Consider the following 17,260-nt stretch of genomic DNA (forward strand, 5'->3'; position numbering starts at 1 on the left):
TTCCTGGGTGGGGCCTTTCTGTGTGGAGTTTGTATGTTCTCCCTGTGTATGCATGGGTTCTCTCTGGGTACTCCAGCTTCCTCTCACCCCCCAAAAAACATGCATGTTAGGTTAATTGGTCACTCTAAATTGTCCCCAGTGAGCTCCCCACTGAGGATCACAAGCCAGAGCACTTCTAGTGCCAGTCCCAAGCCCGGATAAATGGTGAGAGTTGGTGTAAAACATATGCAAAATCATTTATGCAAGATCAACTTGCTGTGGCGACCCCTGATAAAGGGAGGGGCCGAAAGAAGAAGAATTGTGCTCCCATCAAGTAATATGATTGAGCAACAATGGCAAACATTTTCACTGCTATGCATGACATTCAGCTTTATTTATCCATGAAACCAAATTAATAATACTTGAAAGAGATAAAGGCCTGAATAATTTTTTTTTGGCCTTAAACACTTAAGAGACGCATGATCTAACCCTATAGAGGATGGCCATAACTTGGCCTCTTGGACCTCTGAGATGAAAAAGTCAGTTATTTTGAACAGGGTCTGTCTTTTAACTCAAACATCAAACAAATCTCTGTACCTGCCCTCTTTCACATTCATAATATCACTAAAACTAGGAACATCCTGTTTTATTGGGATGCAGTAAAACTGCTTCATGCAGTTGTTACTTGTGGGCTTTACTATTGTAAATCCTTATCAGAAGAATTTCAGAATAACTATCTGAGAAGCCCTCAGCTGAACCAAAATGATGCAACAAGAGTTCTGAGGAAAAAGCAAGAAAGCTCATATTTCTCCCGTTTTAGCTTGTGTTCACTGTCTCCCTGTGAAATCCAGAATATTGTTTAAAATGCTTCTCCTTACAAATAAATCCCTTTATGACTGAGCCCTGTCATGTCTTATGGACCTTATAGTATCATTCCAACAGAGCACTTCGCTCTCAGACTGCAGACATACTTGTGGCTCCTGAACTTGCATTCAGGAGGTATCCACGCTCTCTGCTTTTTCTGATTCAGATAAAGCTTAAAACCTTTGTTTTTGATCAAGCCATTACAGTTAGAGATGTTTCAGGTGATCTGTAGCCCCCTTTAGATATGGGGGACTGCCCATGAAGTCATTAAATTGGTGTGTCTCTCTAACATAAGCAGTGTTCAAACATGAACTATTGGGGGACAATTTCTGGACCTTTTCCACAGCTGCTGTTCACAAATATGCCTCACAGCTGGAGAATTTTCACGGCTGGAAAAGTAAGTAGAGAGGGCGCAGGGGAACTTATGTCTATAGCATGCAGGAGGCAGGACGTGATCCAGTAACTAGGCTGCAGAAATCACTGTTTTCTTTGATACGTTAAGACCAGCAGATGAGGCTCCTTGTTGTGTTTATATCATGGTCGCTAGTACTTGTACATCTTCACAATAGCGAGCCGCGAAAGCAAAGCAGCATACAGATCAGCGGAAAGGAAAGAATGTAGGAGCAACTCTTACCAGCATGCACACACGCTCACAGGCAGTAAATGCTTTGCAATATTCACACACTAGCTTACCTGTTGATGTACAGGAGATTTAACTAAATCGTATCAAGAAGTTTGGAGTGAATAATACTGAAATTTGGTTTGCTACATGCCACCATTCTGGAATAATAAAACGTTTCAAATCATCAGTGTATGTGTGTGTGAGAGAGAGGGACAGAGAGAGAGAAAGAGAGAGAAAGAGAGAGAAACGCTTAAGTTTGTTTCTGTTCTTTCCCAGCACTTATCTGCAAGTATCTCTAGCTCTGGAGCTGAATGTTTTCTATTTGTGGTTACTGGCCTAACCGAGCAGTGCACTTGTCTATTGTTAGTTGTTGTCTCTGTGGAGTTTTTTTCTCCCCACTGTCGCCAAGTACTTGCGCAAAAGGAATTGTTCAGTTTCGCTACATAATTCGCTACCCTGAGATGACTTTCTGTTGTGAATAAGCTCTATAAACAAAATACTAAACTTAACCAAATTTAATTCAACCCCATTCCAAGTATTCCTTGAAATCTCCAACTCAACACTAAAACCTTTATTTCTCAGCCTCTAAAATTACTGAAAAAATTAAACAGAAACATTTGAGAAGTCAAAGCTTCCACTTTTATTGGAAAACTGCTGTTTGCGACCCGACCCCCACACAAGCGGCAGATAATGGACCTCTATCAAGGTCTGAAATGGAGATATACAAGTATGTTGTATCAAGTCTGAAGAATTAGTACATAACTATGATTATATTAAAAAGGTATATAACAAGTCCTCATAGCAAAATTTAATCATAAGTAGTAGATAACTATAATAGCAAAATTATATTTTCCAATTTAATTAGGGTGTGTGGATTATTACCTACATATAAGCAGAAAAAGCCTATTCTCAGACATCTGCAGTGTATAGAGTTAAACTGAGGATAAACAACCTTGCAACCTAAATAGCGGCTTGTGGGCAAGCAAATTCTTTCCTCCAACACTTCAGATATGCTAGCTGGAGGTATTCCCTCAACTGCCTCCGTAAACCGTAACAACATGATCCAAACTGAATGCTCCTGAGCGGAGGCTACACAATCTGCAGAGAAAACACCCCTTCAAAGGCTGAGGACTGAAAACACTGACTCATTTAAACATGTGCTCATCACCTTGTGATTTCCATATCACCCAGTTAACACTTGTCAACATGAGTGTATGTGTCGGTGTGTTTAAAGATGATCCACGCACACAGAGCAGTCAGAGCAAAGGCAGAGGAGGGGAGAGTATGCAAGGGAGCTTGTATTCTTTCATTATGTGGGTTATGCTGCAGTGACAAATTTAGAGTGTGTCCTGATTTCCTTGAGTCACTGATCCCCAAGATACCACCAGGAGACTCTGAGCTCCCTGTCCACACAAAGACTACGGTCACAAAGGGCTGCGACCATGACCACGTGCACATGCACACAGACACACACAAACAAAAACAGGCAGCACGGATGACCTACCCTTCACCACACGGGCTAACCATTTCCCGTCAACATGCACACAAACACGACCACTCTGAATCCCAGACGTGTAATCAACACACAGCAGCGGTTTCCCAAACATGGATTACGCCACAACTTGGAATAAAACACCAAGCCAGCGGAGCATCTTCATCTCCCTTGGGAATGGGTCTCAGTTTGGTCTAGGATTAAGTACAACACTGGTCAAAGTTTGAATAGGGATTAGGATAATCTGGGACTGAGGACAACAGCCCTGGCAGACACTGAGACACCAACCTCTGCTTGTCAAAGCAGACACAAAGCCAAAGGCGAGCCACACACTGCCTCGACGAGTGACTCACCTAAAGCATAGCCACACACTGCCATAGCATGAACAGTCCCATCAGTTTAGCCCCCGAGCAGCTCCCGCACCATGTGATGGTGCTTTAATAGCATGGTAATGAAGCATCAATTTGTTACTGAAAATCACTAAAAGGGTACACGCATGCAAAGATGTTGGAAGCTATTCTTAGCAAGTGTGCCGCATGTATCACACTGCCGTAAGGTGCTGAATGGGAACGCTTCATTTTCACCTTATAGATGCAGGCTTGCATCAGCTCACTGTACGGGACGGGAGGCATGGCGGGAAGTGATGCCATGCAGTAGACGGTTTTGAGAAAGGCTCACTGCTGGATATTGGTCTCATTGAATCAGAGACTATTAAATAAAATGCCATTTGTATGGATTGTTATGCATCCATTTAATTATCTCCTCCCCATACCCTTCTGTGTCCCTCCACCAGAGTCCGCCTGCTTTCCTCTACCTCGCTCCTCTCCAGCCAATCCCTCGCCCCGGCTGGATCACAGACTTGCGTCACCATAGTAACAGCTGACGTGTAAGTAACTGCCCCAAAAAAAAAGTTTTCTGTCCAAGCATGTATGTGAGCACACCAGCAAACATGCATCCATGTGTCTGATGAAACCCTCCCCTGTGCATGGTACATCCATTTTTCTGAAGACAAAACAAAAAAAAAGATTCAATGACCTCATCCATGCTCCACCTATTCAATTAATAAGCGACTAGCGCTGGTCTCACATTATTTCTCTTTCACACTCTTGCTCCCTACTCTTTCCACTTTTACTCAATCTGCTCCAAATTGATTTTGTTATCAGCCTAATTCCATATTGGCGCTGCGTGTGGCCGATGCATAGCCATTGTGAAGCGGGCTGCCTGAAAATGAGATGCAGGGATACAGAGAACAAAGAGACAGCAAGGTCCACAGACACCGAGCTGTGAAGTGTGATGGAGGATGACATCATCGTTTCAGGACAAAGTTGCAGCCATAGGAGTCATACGGCACAGACTCAACCTCTCCATTGCTGGCTGCATTTGACATATACATATTGCGGATTTCGCCCCATCGGTGAGATCCCTGTGAGCCTCTGTCCGTGTGAAGATGAGAGACTTTGAACTTTTATAAGTTTTTATTCTATTCAGAGATCACCTGGGAAGATGTTTTGTTTTAGTTACTGAAAAACTGGCCTGGAAATATGCAGTAATCAGTGAACAGTTTCTACAATGAATTCCAGTAGCCAACATACATTTCTATGAAGATCTATTATTTATGTACCAAATATTATTTTCCAATATCCATTTAGTGCCAATCAACGCCGCATCAAATTCCCATATCAGAGATCATGACGACATTCTCAAAAAGATTCTTTGCAAAACAAAGCCCAAAGATATTCAGGTAAAGCAACACCCATAATGTTTAAGAAGCATGTGTTGGCATTTTTATCAAAATCACTGTCAGTCAATGTTATATTTACCAACTAATTGATTAACCAACCAAACCTTGTAGCTTTTAACTGTATCCATGTACAACAGGAGTGTCTGCAGATTCTCCATCTATTCATCCGTCTGTGAGAACTCTACCACCTGTGCCTGTCTTGTTTCAACAACATGGCCGCCTGGCAGGATGGCCATAATAACCTATCACCATGACGACGGCGCTATAGGAACAAACGAGAGGCATAGACAGAGAGAGGCAGGGAGTGAAAGGAGGCAACCCACTGAGCCTTCTGACACAGTGTCAGTCAAACACAAAGGTGTCTCCTGGAGGTGGAGACGGAGCTGAAGGAAGATCAGGGCAGAGGGGAGAACGAGCCAGGAGAAAAAAAGCTCAGACTCCTTCCTTTGTTTGCCGCATTGTCTTCACGCTCACTCCCTTCCTCTGTCACCGTACCTTGCCGTCCTAACTCAAACTTAGAGTTAGTGACCTCTCTCTTTCTTCTTCTCTTTTGTGGCATTGCTCCCTTCTCATTAACTCCTTTTTGTCTGGCAGGCACCTTACGTCTCTCCTCCACCTTCTCCCTTATTATCGTTCTACCATCAAAACACAATTCCCCTCAATCAGTCCTCACTCTTTAGTCCTTCTCTGTATTACTAACAAAATTGTTGCTGTGGAAACTGTTTTTTTAAAAGGATAGGAAGGAAAAAATATTCCCTGCAACTTGTTTGTCCATTTTGATACCACCCTGTGCAGAGAGGTTCACGTGCTCCTGTTGAGGTGCGCGCACCAATTTTCTGTGAATGCGTGAGTGCACCACCCCTCCATTCTCTGGGGCTTCTCTCATACACGCATTTCACATCTGAAGAGCTTTATTTGAACCAAACCTCTGTTACAGACATAGTTACCATGGCTACAGCCAGTGAGGACTGCTGACACAATGATAGACACAGTGGCTATGGCAACCCCAGGAGCAGTAGTGGGTAATATGGTAATTCCTGAACGAGGCATCTGACACATTACGGCCACATGAATATGCTCAAGCTCTGGAAAGCGGGCCTGTCGCTGGTGATCCACCAGCCTTTGTGCCCCCAACATGCCGAGCAGTAGACAAAGAATACTCTGCTGTAACCAATGGTGACCACAACTAACAATAGCTGTCCTCTGGATAGGCTCAAACAGGAGGATATAATGCATATCAAGCTGCGTCTCTGCAGTAGCGCACCATGTATCATGCAGCACATGAGTTGCCACAGAATGCAACTGGCACAGTCAATATCATAATGAATCTATAATTCCCAGCAGTGATTCCCCATCGATTGGTGGCAGGCGACCCCATTCCCTAAAGCCACTCTACCTCTATATACAACATAAGCAACCATATCATGACTTGTTACAGCTTTCAGATGGTCCCTCGACCCATACCAGGTTGCTGTATGGCCCAGTGATGAAATCCGGCAGGTCATTTCACAAGCAGTGTCCTAGCGATAAATCACTCCCCAAAATAAATCAGTTTGCTCTAATTCAGCCCAGTGCAGTCTCATTTTATTGGTATGTACTGTAGCTTCTTGCAATGTCATCTGTCACTAAAACCAGCCCATAAAAGCTAGGAGCCTTGACCTCTGGAGTGGAGCAATATTCCTGCAGAGCCCCACGGAAATATCACCACCAGTGCTACTGTCGCTTTGAGGAGAAGGCTATTTTGCTGATAGCAAACACTCTAAATAACTAAAAAGCTAAATGACTGAGGTGAGATCATCTGGGCTGGGCAATATATAGTATAGGACTGTAAGTCAGTATTACATACATACAACCTGGTGTAACCCAGAGATTAATATGAGTAACACAGAATCAATAAATGCTCTTGTAATTAAATGACTGCCATGATAATTCTGAGTTAATATACACTTGTGCATATTTGATGGAGAATATTTTCCACTGGCCATGAAAAAGCATGATTGTCTAACTCTTTGCATTAGTCCATTTACTGGGCACCCGACAAATGGTGACACCATCCTGCCTCTCGCCAAATGTTAGCTGTAGTAGACCCCCGGCCCCCTGCGATCCTCTACAGTAAGGTGTGTCGTGACATCAGATACTTACTTAGGCAACATATGCTCGCTGACAATTCTTTGATTTTTGTGTCTTTTAGCTTTTATTTGAATAATTCAAAATTGTATATTCATAATCCTAAAAAAAAGAAAATACACGACAATCAAATCATGATATCCTCTTAACACAGGTGTGTAATAAAACCCATTGTCATGATCATGAAATTTCTTGATGATTTGCTGTTTTCTATGATAGCAGTATTAGCCCTTTTCTGATTCTCATTCAGTTGCACCATTGGTTTTAGATTAATAATATTAAAGTAGAAATAGAGATGTTTGTGAACCGTATAATTATGTGTTTCTGACTACGTTTGAAGCACACTGACTGCTGTTATGCTCCACATTGGGCTGTTTCGCTTTACGGTTGCTTGACACGTTGTGAGCTTTTGATGTTGTCTTTGTGGCCTATTCAACATGAAAAAAAAAATTATGACTGTACTTATTCAGAGCTCCCATGGATGTTTGTTATTATGACAGAGGTATTACATCCCACAACTGTAGGGGGAGCCAAAGAGCAAACAAATACCTCCTTTGAGATATTGGGTTCACTTTTTCATCTGGATTAAATCAGAATGTTCCCACAGAGAAGCTGTGGTATCTCACTTTAAATACATGATGTTACTGTCTATAGATGCAGTCAGTCAGTAGGCTTTGATGTGGCAGAAAAATAGCAAGGTAAGGGGGGAATATGGTGCAAAAAGGGTGCGTGGATATATTACATTCATTTTTTTTCTTTGTTTTTTAATTTTTTATTGTTTCAATCAGCTGTTTTATAAAGAAATTATTCTATCAAAAATACAAAAGGTACATTTCGACCAGCAACACCCAGAACTAAATTGGTCCGGGGCTTTATTCTAGGAACTAAGTCATGACCACTGGGTCTTTTATCTGCGTCTTAGAACATAAATGCCGTGAAACAGTCAGTGATTAATGTTTTATTGCTCTGAGTTCACCGCTTTCTTCTGACAATCGTAGCTCTGTCTCTTCATACATTCAGGAGCTCCCTCGACCACAGCAGCTTGAGCTCCGCACTGCATCTTCTCAACTGATCGAACTGCATGAATGTTGTTGTTTACTAACAATAACTACTCCTGTAGTACAATTCAAGATAACCGATTTTACGAGCTGTTAAACCTGACATGACTGGCCCCTGGTTCAAATGAAGGGCAGGGCTGCACAATTAATCGTATTTTGATCGTGATCACGATTTTGGTGGCCACAATTAAATGAACCTGATCGTCAACAGTTACAGTCAAAATGCGAGCTCTGCTGCCTGCATATCTAACCACACACGTTCTCAACCAGCAGTCTACCAACCACCAGGGGGCGAACGCATGGTTAAGGCTTCATTAAGCTGCCTAAATAACAAGCGCACAGTGTTAGACAGCCTGCAGCTGCAGCTAGTTAGACAGTCTATGAGTAAGACTGATGAGAGCAAGTCATGTCGAAAGCCGAGAAGAATACAGTAGCATCTGGGGATCGCGAGAAGCTTGTGCCTCGAAACAGGGCAACATCCATTGTCTGGACTTGTTTCGAATTCAGGGCAATTGACCCTTTCCTGTTTTATCACATCAAAGTCATGTCTGTAAAGAAATGGGTTTCAGGTGGAAAAGTTTGACTGGCCTGCACAACCTTAACTGAGAACTGTCTCCTTTGGGATGAACTAGAGGCCCAATTGCACTTTAGGCACTTCCACCCATCACCAGTGGCAGTCTTACAACAGAATGGGAGCAGTCAGATTCTAAAGTGGTGTGAAAAGCCCTCCAATAACAGTGGAGATGCCCACATATATAAGGCCTCCCAGTCTATCTTCCATTAACTTAAGAAGAGTTGCCAAAATGGAAATTAGGCTGAATTCAATCTGCCGTCTACGAACATGGATACACTGGGTTAAGGTTAGTTTTGCCTCAAGGTTACAGCATTAAGTTGGCAGTAGCAGCCTTTGACAAAACTATGCATCTGCACAGCATTGCTTTAATGACTACACTTCAAAGTCATTGATGATCATTGCTGCTAAGAGACGGCTCACTCATTATTTGTGGTCCGCAGCAATCTAGCCTGCAGGCAGTTATATTACGCGACAAGGGGATGGCGAGTGTTGCGGCGCTGTGGTAACCGATTTAGTTAGACGGCTGACCCTAATGTTGTTATCATAAAGGGAAGATGGATGGAGCGAGTCAAATCTCTGCCCTGTCCCTGCCGAGGAGACGAAACTGGGAGAGCAAAGAAATGAAGTGACATCATCAGCGTCGGCCACATTCCTGTAGAGGGAGGGGGCGAGGAGGGGGAATAGGGGGGATGGGAGAAGGAGGGGGAGAATGTCCTAAAACTTTTGAGGTTACAAGACTAACCCCCCTCCCCTTCCCCAAACAGACACAAACACTCTCTAACATACACACTGTCCCACAATCAACATTCGCATGTTTTCCAGCTTCTGTTACCGTGTGCGTGTGTCACAGAACATGGGCTCCTCTTCTTCATCATGTGCTCCCTGTTTTAATTCATGTGCTTCTCCTCCTGTCCCCTCCCCCAACTCATGCACCCTCTCCGCCTCGCCCCCCCACCCTCCTCTTTTTCTCCCTCCGCCGACCAGAGGAATGCAAGAACCACATCTGGAACTTATTAGAGAGCCAGAGAGAGGAAGGGGTAGATGGAAAGAGAAGAAGTAATGGTGGTGGTAAAGAGAGAAGGGGGGGGTGTCCAAATGAAAAAAAATAAGTCCATGAGGGGACAGAAAGGGAGAAAGAATGCACTTTAGTAAGCAGGAAAGGGATCATTTTGGGAGAGAGTCAAAGGAGCGCAAAAGAACGTTTACAGCGACACCGATTAACAGTGATTAACCCTGGCGGAGGAGGCACGGGGATGAGCTCGGCTTGCACCTCTGATGTGGGCTCAATCAGCAGCAATTCCAGCGCAAATGTAGCCTTTGAACTGACCGTGACCATATTCTGTTTGAATGAGCAGCTTCACTGTCCCCACTGAGCAAGCAGTCAGGCCTGAGTAATGGTCCCTTTCTCTCTACTACTGGCCTCCCCACCACTCCTCCTCCTCTTTCGTCCTCGTCCCTCTCGCCTCTCTGCCATGGCTCGCTATTCTTTTCAACCACGGAAAACCTCCTCGCACACGACAATACCTCCCCCAACCCCACTCCAACTCACCACATCCAAAACAAACAACAAAACAAAAAAGTCTAATCACTCTCCTTTACCCACCTGCCCACAAGACTACCCCTTATTGTCCCCCTCCTCACCATCCACTTCTCCAACAAACAACTTTTTTTTCTGTAACATCCCCTCTCCTCCTCCTCCACTCCATCACCCCTCACTGCAGAATGCGGCCGTGCAGTTTAGGAAAACACGGCCAATAGATTCAGTCAGATGTGATAAGCCCTCTGTTACTCAATGGGGAGAGGGGCTCTGCATAAAAAAAACAAGTTAGGTTTTTTTCCCTTCCCCTTTTTCTTTTTTTAACTTGTATGCCCCCGGCCTGTCAAACACAGTCAGATTACGGAGCCTTTAAATCCTGCCGTTTTCACTTGTCAGACATTTGCTTAGCTGTTGGGGATGCTCAAAGGAAATGTGTACACTTCTGTTCGAATTGATCTCCGATCGCAAATTTGATAATGAAATAGCTGCATAAATACTTCTGTGTTCTAGAAGGTTTTCACTGGAAAACCTGAAAGTACGCAGCCTCCTTCTCTTGCCAAACGCCACTTCAAAAAGCATTACAAGACACTTGCGTCTGAAGGAATGCCCTTAAACAAACACATCAGCTCCGAGGAGCAATCAGCACATCACACCCACCTGGACAGACATGCCAAGAATTTCTCGACTGAATGGAGCGCAGAGGGAGTGACAACAGGCAAAAATGTACAATATATCATTACAGACTCGATGCCCATGTGGAGCTATACAACTGATTCAGTGATTGCTTTCAGTGGCTGATGTCAATTAGAGATGCTTTGTGGTAAATAGGCTTCATTCAAAATCCAGCAAAACCATGACCTGAATTTGCGTGTCAACAGTAGGACGCTGCAGATCTGCATCACGCTCTCTTGGACTCAAATTAAAAACAGACTTCTGCCTCGCCACATATGTCACTCCGGATCCACACTCTGAGCTGGAGAAGGTTCAGTATAGCACCATAAAATGGTTCGTTAGCCTTTAAACTATGGCACAGAGCTTTCAAAAAACACTGTGCTGCTATTTATAGCTCTATAAGGGATGATCCACTTCGAGGAGCTTGACAAGTTTGACTTAGAGTAGGTGTCACTCTTTTTTTTCCCACTTCAGCTCAAGCTGAAGTCATTCCCTGAGCTGAAACGAGCTCTCACAGGTTCAGGTTTGGTGGGTGTCATGGCCTGCTCCGTCCCCATCCTTTTGTGACCAACTTCAGTGTTTGAATTTTTCCACATCAGTGTGAGCTAATGAGGCAGTGGGATAGCTAACAACTCAATTCTTCATTAATCTATTGTGAGGACATAAAACACACGACAAGCTGTGTGGAAAGGTTGAATTCGGAAATCAGAAAGGATTCGAGTAGCAGCAGTAACTCGATGGGAGTGGGAAAAAAATGGGAATTTATTTAGAAGAAAATGCGAAAAATGAAATGAGCAGATTTAACAAAGTGTTTTAACCTGGACTTCTTTTTACGAGGTTTTCCTGATTTTTTTATTTGAGCTATTTCAGCTCACTTTGAGTCAGTAACATTGCACATATACTTGTGGATCAAACAACCCTAGAGGAAACCCTTCTTTCACTGGATGTAAAAGCCCCTCGAATGTTTCTGACTCTTCCAACGTGAATATTTTCTTTGCAAGAATCTGTCTGAGGTCAGTGATTCACGGCTCGGCTGTGGGATTCAGAGCAGGAGTGCAGAGTACAGGCAGCAGCAGCAGTTCATGGCCTGGATCTGCACAAAAGGATAGAAGCTGACAAATGGAACACCTGCACTGGCTCCTTTGTCCCAAGTCAGCATTTCAAACCAGGGTCTGGCTGTAGGTGCAGCGCTGCGAGGCTTGCTCATTACTAAGTTAAAGGAGTGAGTTTGTGATAATTGATTATGCAGTAACATTTAACAGCTGCATTAATGGTGGCGCTTGCTTGGGACTCACCACCTGGGTGGTATGTAGATACATGGCTGGGATACTAAATCAATCACTCCTATGGAGCTGCTAATAGAGACACACTGTAGGTAATCACAAGGTTGCAGTTCTGCCTATAGACTTTTAATAACTATAAACACTCTGACACACCAAAGCTTTAATTAGCTGCTTTACTAACAACAATCCCATAATTAGCACTAGAACACAATTACATCTGTGCAAATTACAGACATAGCGTTTGAGTAATTTAATGAAGACATAAGAGTCTGGTAGCTTGGATGAAAAAATGCTCCCTTTCTGAAAGTAAGGTGATAATAATAATTTCCGTCCTCTCTGCATTATGTCTCCTCCTCTTATGGTTTCACACCACGGTGCACAAACTACAACACAACATGTGTGACTTTACATGTGTTACATCATTTTAAATTTTACAGCAAAGTCAGACCCATTTCCAGCCCACTAATCTTGTCTTGGGGAAAGCCTGTGAGAGCAAATATCTTTGTGTTTGAGTGCGCAACATGGAGTAATAACGGATTATACAGATGTAACAGAGACAATAGAACTCACATGTAAATAGGCCGTGTCTGTGTGACAGGTTTAGCAGATAAACATGGTATGTGACAGTAAGACGGGGGTCTTAAAGAGAACGAGAAGGAGCTTCTGCAATTGTTGCAAGATTGTGTCTTATGCGATTCCTATGAAGCGCCTGAATTTGTGGATGACAGGCAATCCGCTCCCTAATGTTTATGGAGGCTACTGTGTGCTGGTGTGAATTCTCATCTACACTCACTGGGTGGATGCTGAGCTCTGTGAGCAGAGCAGAGCGATACAAAGCCTGGCAGACATGGTGACATCATCCCTTTCTATACCTTCCCTTCCCCGAACACGCCCCCTACCTATGATGGAGTGGTCGGCGGGACGGCCAACAGTCGCCCATGCACGCGCCCATCAAGCCGAGGTAGACAATAGGGGAAAAAAGGGAGGTTTGCTGCTGCTACATGCAGATATACCTCAATCAAACAGGTAGCTTAGAGATATTACAACCATCCTCTCCTCCTCTTACCACAGCCTCCTGTCTCCTAGCAACTCGGCTACAGCTGTGATTATCATAAGCCAATAGCCTACCTGGCACCCCACAGGTATGGAGCGAGGAAGAGATTTACTGCTGCTGCACATACCTCTTTGTGCTGCTGAAATGCAGTGACAATAAGCTGTGGATGAGGTAGGACACCAGGAGAGGAAAAGGGAGGTGTGTGAGTATGAGGGGGTGAAACATGGGAAGATAAGGCTGCCTTTCACTGGAGGATCCTTCCAGGAGCTGGTAGCAGAGGACTCACTGACTGACAGCCATTCAGATGCCATAGCAGAGTGGAAGAGCTGCTGGCATGTAGAGCAGCGGTGGTCAATCACTGTCATTCCCGTCACGTCCTCAGCGCCTCACCACAGCCCCACTGAATAACGGCAATGGGGGACTTTGTCATATGCAAAAGGTCATTTAGGCCGGTGGGCGCGTGAGCCCCAGTCCTCCTTAACTTGGACGCACGCACGCGCAATATAGACCCGCTTGTATTCGCACGCAAAGAGCTGCGCGCGACTTTCATCATCAAACTAAACCGTAACGATCCCTTTCTACGCATTCGCACGCACGCGTACACTACACGCGCGCACGTAGCCACGCGCCTCAAAGGTGATCCATCGCTGCGGCGCATATGGGAATGCTATGAAATCATGTTACATGCCTTTCTCGTTTTCTCTTCCAAGCACACAACACTCACTTCAGAAGGAAGACCAGCGGTTGGCTGTGAGGGCTTTTAAGCCTCCACAGCTTCGCATGTCTTATTTCAACCGTATTAACTGCTCAAAAAAAAGAGAGAAAATGCAATCTTACCAGTTTGAAAACTGAACGCCAAACTAAGGAACAGCAGCCTCTGCATGGTTCAGCCGACCAATAAGTCCGTTATTGGCTCAAACCTCCGTGAGGACAGCATCAAAAAGCGGGAGTTTGCTGACTTTAACAGTAATTACACAAAGAACCACAATCCTCCTGCGTCTGTCCGCCTCGTTTGTCCCCTGACTCGGGCTGGACTCACTAGCGTTTACAACATTTCAATTTTTTTTAAACCTCTCTCCTCTTCTTCGCTCTCCAGCGACAGTCCCTTTTCTATTCCACTCTGAGGTGGTATACTCACGGCTATGAAACATTGAAGTTCCGGTCAACATTTTCAAAATAAAGTTCGACTGAACGCAGGCTGTCTTACACTGCCGGGGATTCCCCCCTATAACATTTAACAGACGCATATTATGAGAAATAATGTTGTGCAGGCCAACATTTGATCGAAGAAGAAAAAAAGATTAAATGATTGGATTCAGGCTATCTCTAATTGAGGGAAATGATAGCTTAACTGTCATAGGCTATGATCTTTCTGGCGTCCCTGCGATTAATAGAAAATAAACAAATAAATGAGTGAAAGAATCAAACACAATTAAATCTAGTTCACGCAATAGGACCACGCTCTACTTCCGGTTTTGTCCTCGCTACCTCTGACTTGACGTCATATTCTCATTAGCGGCGCATTCTTCTCTCTCCCTCTGACGTCAGCAGCAGTACAGCACTGCCCCTTTTTCCTCTCCCTTTGGTTCTTGCCTGGGCCAACACTGGTAAAATAAATAAATAAATAATGATTAAAAAAATGAACCGGTTTAGAGGCGCATAATCACGCTGACACATTTACTGTGGTGGGGACCGTCAGTGCGACATAGGCAGTGAATTCATCTGAGAAGTCTCAACTTCCCCCTAACCCTCTTTCACCTAATTTAATGATTAACAATATATATATAATAAAAACAAGTGCTCATGTCTGTGTAATTTTCCTTGAACATACGCACCTGTAAACTAATGTGAATGCAAACAATATTTTGTAATTTTTGCTTAACCTAATGCTACATTTTTACATAGACTTCTATGAGGTCATGTTGGAAGCAAATTCAAATATCAGTAGAGACAATATGCTGCAAGCAGCAGACTAAGAAGGCAAAAGAGTCGCAAAGACGTACACAACAGCATCAGTTACTGCCTAAAATAATGTGGACTATTTAGTTCGGTGACGTCAACATGATGAGACAGCCTCAGCACACAGTGAATAAACAGACCTTGTCCTCATTCCTGACATATAATGTAGGATGTAGTGATGGATCCCCCTGATACTGTAGCTGTCACAGCTCAGTGGGTCTCCACAGTGAGCCGGTCCCAGACCAGACGTCTGACACTGAGGCTGGAGCGCCCCCTAGCGTCTTCCTCGGCCCACAGTGACCCTAACTATGCCCCGGGCACTACTGGAACAAATGTCCCAGAATGTCTGCGCATGCACGCGCATAAACATACAGAATACATTCTGGTAGCATTGTTTCCGGCAGGACTCAGACGTGATCCTGATGAAAGTTACGAATCTGAACCGGAGTCTTTTCGCTGCGTCCACCTTTTATTCCTGACAGAAATCTTTAAAAGAGAATGTAAGCATACTGAATTTGAGTGATGACCATGTTCCCATAAATTAGCTACATTTGTTACATTTATTTCAGGGGAAACCGGATATAGCCTACTGTTCAACACCAATGTATAATCATGTCAGCATTACACAGACTACCCACCTTTTTTTTTAAAAAAACTTAAATGGATTTCTTAGAGATAACTGCAGATACCATCAGTCTTGTAAATAGATAAAAAGCATAAATAGACAGATAGATAAACTAAAACAAATTTTTTTGCATACTTGATGATTTAATCCAAGATAAATAAAACACCCCAATGTGAATATATTGTGATGAGAATTGAAATTGCCCTTATAGCCTTCACTCATGTTTTTTGTTTGTTTTTTGCTGTGTTTGCAGAAACCAATTTATTCGATTAATGTATTAAAAGAAAAAGTGACGAAACTGTTTAATGTCATCAGCTAATACCAGCCTTTGCCTTGTCACTACGCGACGAAGGTCGGTTTAATATACAGTGTTTTGCAGTTAAAACACCCTTCCACTCTGCAGCTCTCGAAAAAAAGGAGTTCTGGCGTATAGCACACAGAGTGACCCATCTCTGCCGGGACTCGAACCCGGAGCCTCTGGATTAGAAGTCCAGCGCGCTATTCCATTGCGCCACAGAGACTGCGCCAATAGAAATTTGACCTGGCACAGTTTAGATACTACACATCCTCCCATATCTCTGCATCCTTGCAGCATCAGGACCACTCTGAGCCGACATTTTGGCTGTACCTGAATCGGCCACTAGATGGAGCTGTTGCAATAAAAAAAACAGGAATTGAATCAAGTTGGCTGATATCTAACCGGAAGCTTCGTTATTATTTACAAAATAAAAGTATTTTTTGAATATTGACCGTGTTTGAATCTGCATTTGTGACTGAAACTTTTATTTTAAAAATAAATCAACAGGAAAAAAATGTTAGGATGTTAGTTCAGTCCTAAGCCCCGAATCGAAATGGTTCCCGGCAGAGCTTAGTATTTGTGGTTTTAAATTGATTCATGATGTTTAAAAGGCCAGTGTACTTGTTTTGCTAGGTCCTGGTAAGATGACGAATTAAAATATGACAATGAGCAGCTAGCATATTGTAAAACTCCCCTGAAATGACGATGTTAGCGACTACGGTCATCAATAGCTGTGAACATTTGCGTGGTACTTTGCAGGTAAAAATGGCCAAACGTTTAATTCAATTTCTGTGTATTTTTATTCTCCATTGTGAGACTTGTTTTTTTTTTTTCATTGGTGATTTTTGTTAATGGAAACCTTCATAGAAATGTTGCAGAATTCTCAAGGTATTATAATACTGGCATTACCCCAACATTGCATCAGAAACTGGAAACGCACGCGCCCTTTATTATAGTGGGACACTGATTCATTTCTTCACATAAACACTGTAGATGTCAGGCACCTCTTGGCAGAGTTTACCCAGGTTCGTGGGGACCCAGTCCGCCCCAAATAGCTGTAAAGTGTGCTACTACTTTTGACAATAGGTATCTATAAGCACAGACAAAATGGAAATGGGAGCACTGAGACTTGAATTTGTCATATCAGAAGGTGAAATTTTGATCATTATTCTGTCACAAAGATACTGTGTGAGATCAAAAATTTGATGCCAGAAAATGTGCACAGCCTATAATCTAGATGGGTTTTTTGTTGACCTACACAAAAACAGCCCCAACCAGTGACATGAACTATGAAAGACATTGTTTTTAAATGTTCTTGAACAAAATGAAGAAAAGAAAAGTTGTGTACATATTTTTATTCACCCCTTTGTTTTAA

At 43.3% G+C, this 17,260-nt stretch overlaps 1 protein-coding gene and 1 non-coding gene across 3 annotated transcripts in view; both read right to left on the reverse strand.

Annotated features, from left to right (window-relative positions):
- kirrel1a (kirre like nephrin family adhesion molecule 1a) overlaps nucleotides 1-14,124 on the reverse strand; it is a 32,411-nt gene extending 18,287 nt beyond the window's left edge. For both annotated transcript variants that reach the window (XM_072376303.1, XM_072376302.1), the window contains exon 1: nucleotides 13,841-14,124. In XM_072376303.1, the coding sequence (XP_072232404.1) occupies nucleotides 13,841-13,886 (46 nt within the window). In that variant the 5' untranslated portion in view covers nucleotides 13,887-14,124. The remainder of the gene's footprint in view (nucleotides 1-13,840) is intronic.
- A 1,910-nt stretch (nucleotides 14,125-16,034) lies between these two features.
- On the reverse strand, nucleotides 16,035-16,108 carry trnar-ucu (transfer RNA arginine (anticodon UCU)). The gene has a single exon. It is a non-coding gene; the product is annotated as a tRNA-Arg (tRNA).
- Nucleotides 16,109-17,260: the final 1,152 nt, after the last annotated feature.

The sequence above is a fragment of the Leuresthes tenuis genome, unplaced genomic scaffold (assembly GCF_036924035.1).
Source record: "Leuresthes tenuis unplaced genomic scaffold, fLeuTen1.0.hap1 SCAF_22, whole genome shotgun sequence".
Lineage (NCBI taxonomy): Eukaryota > Metazoa > Chordata > Actinopteri > Atheriniformes > Atherinopsidae > Leuresthes > Leuresthes tenuis.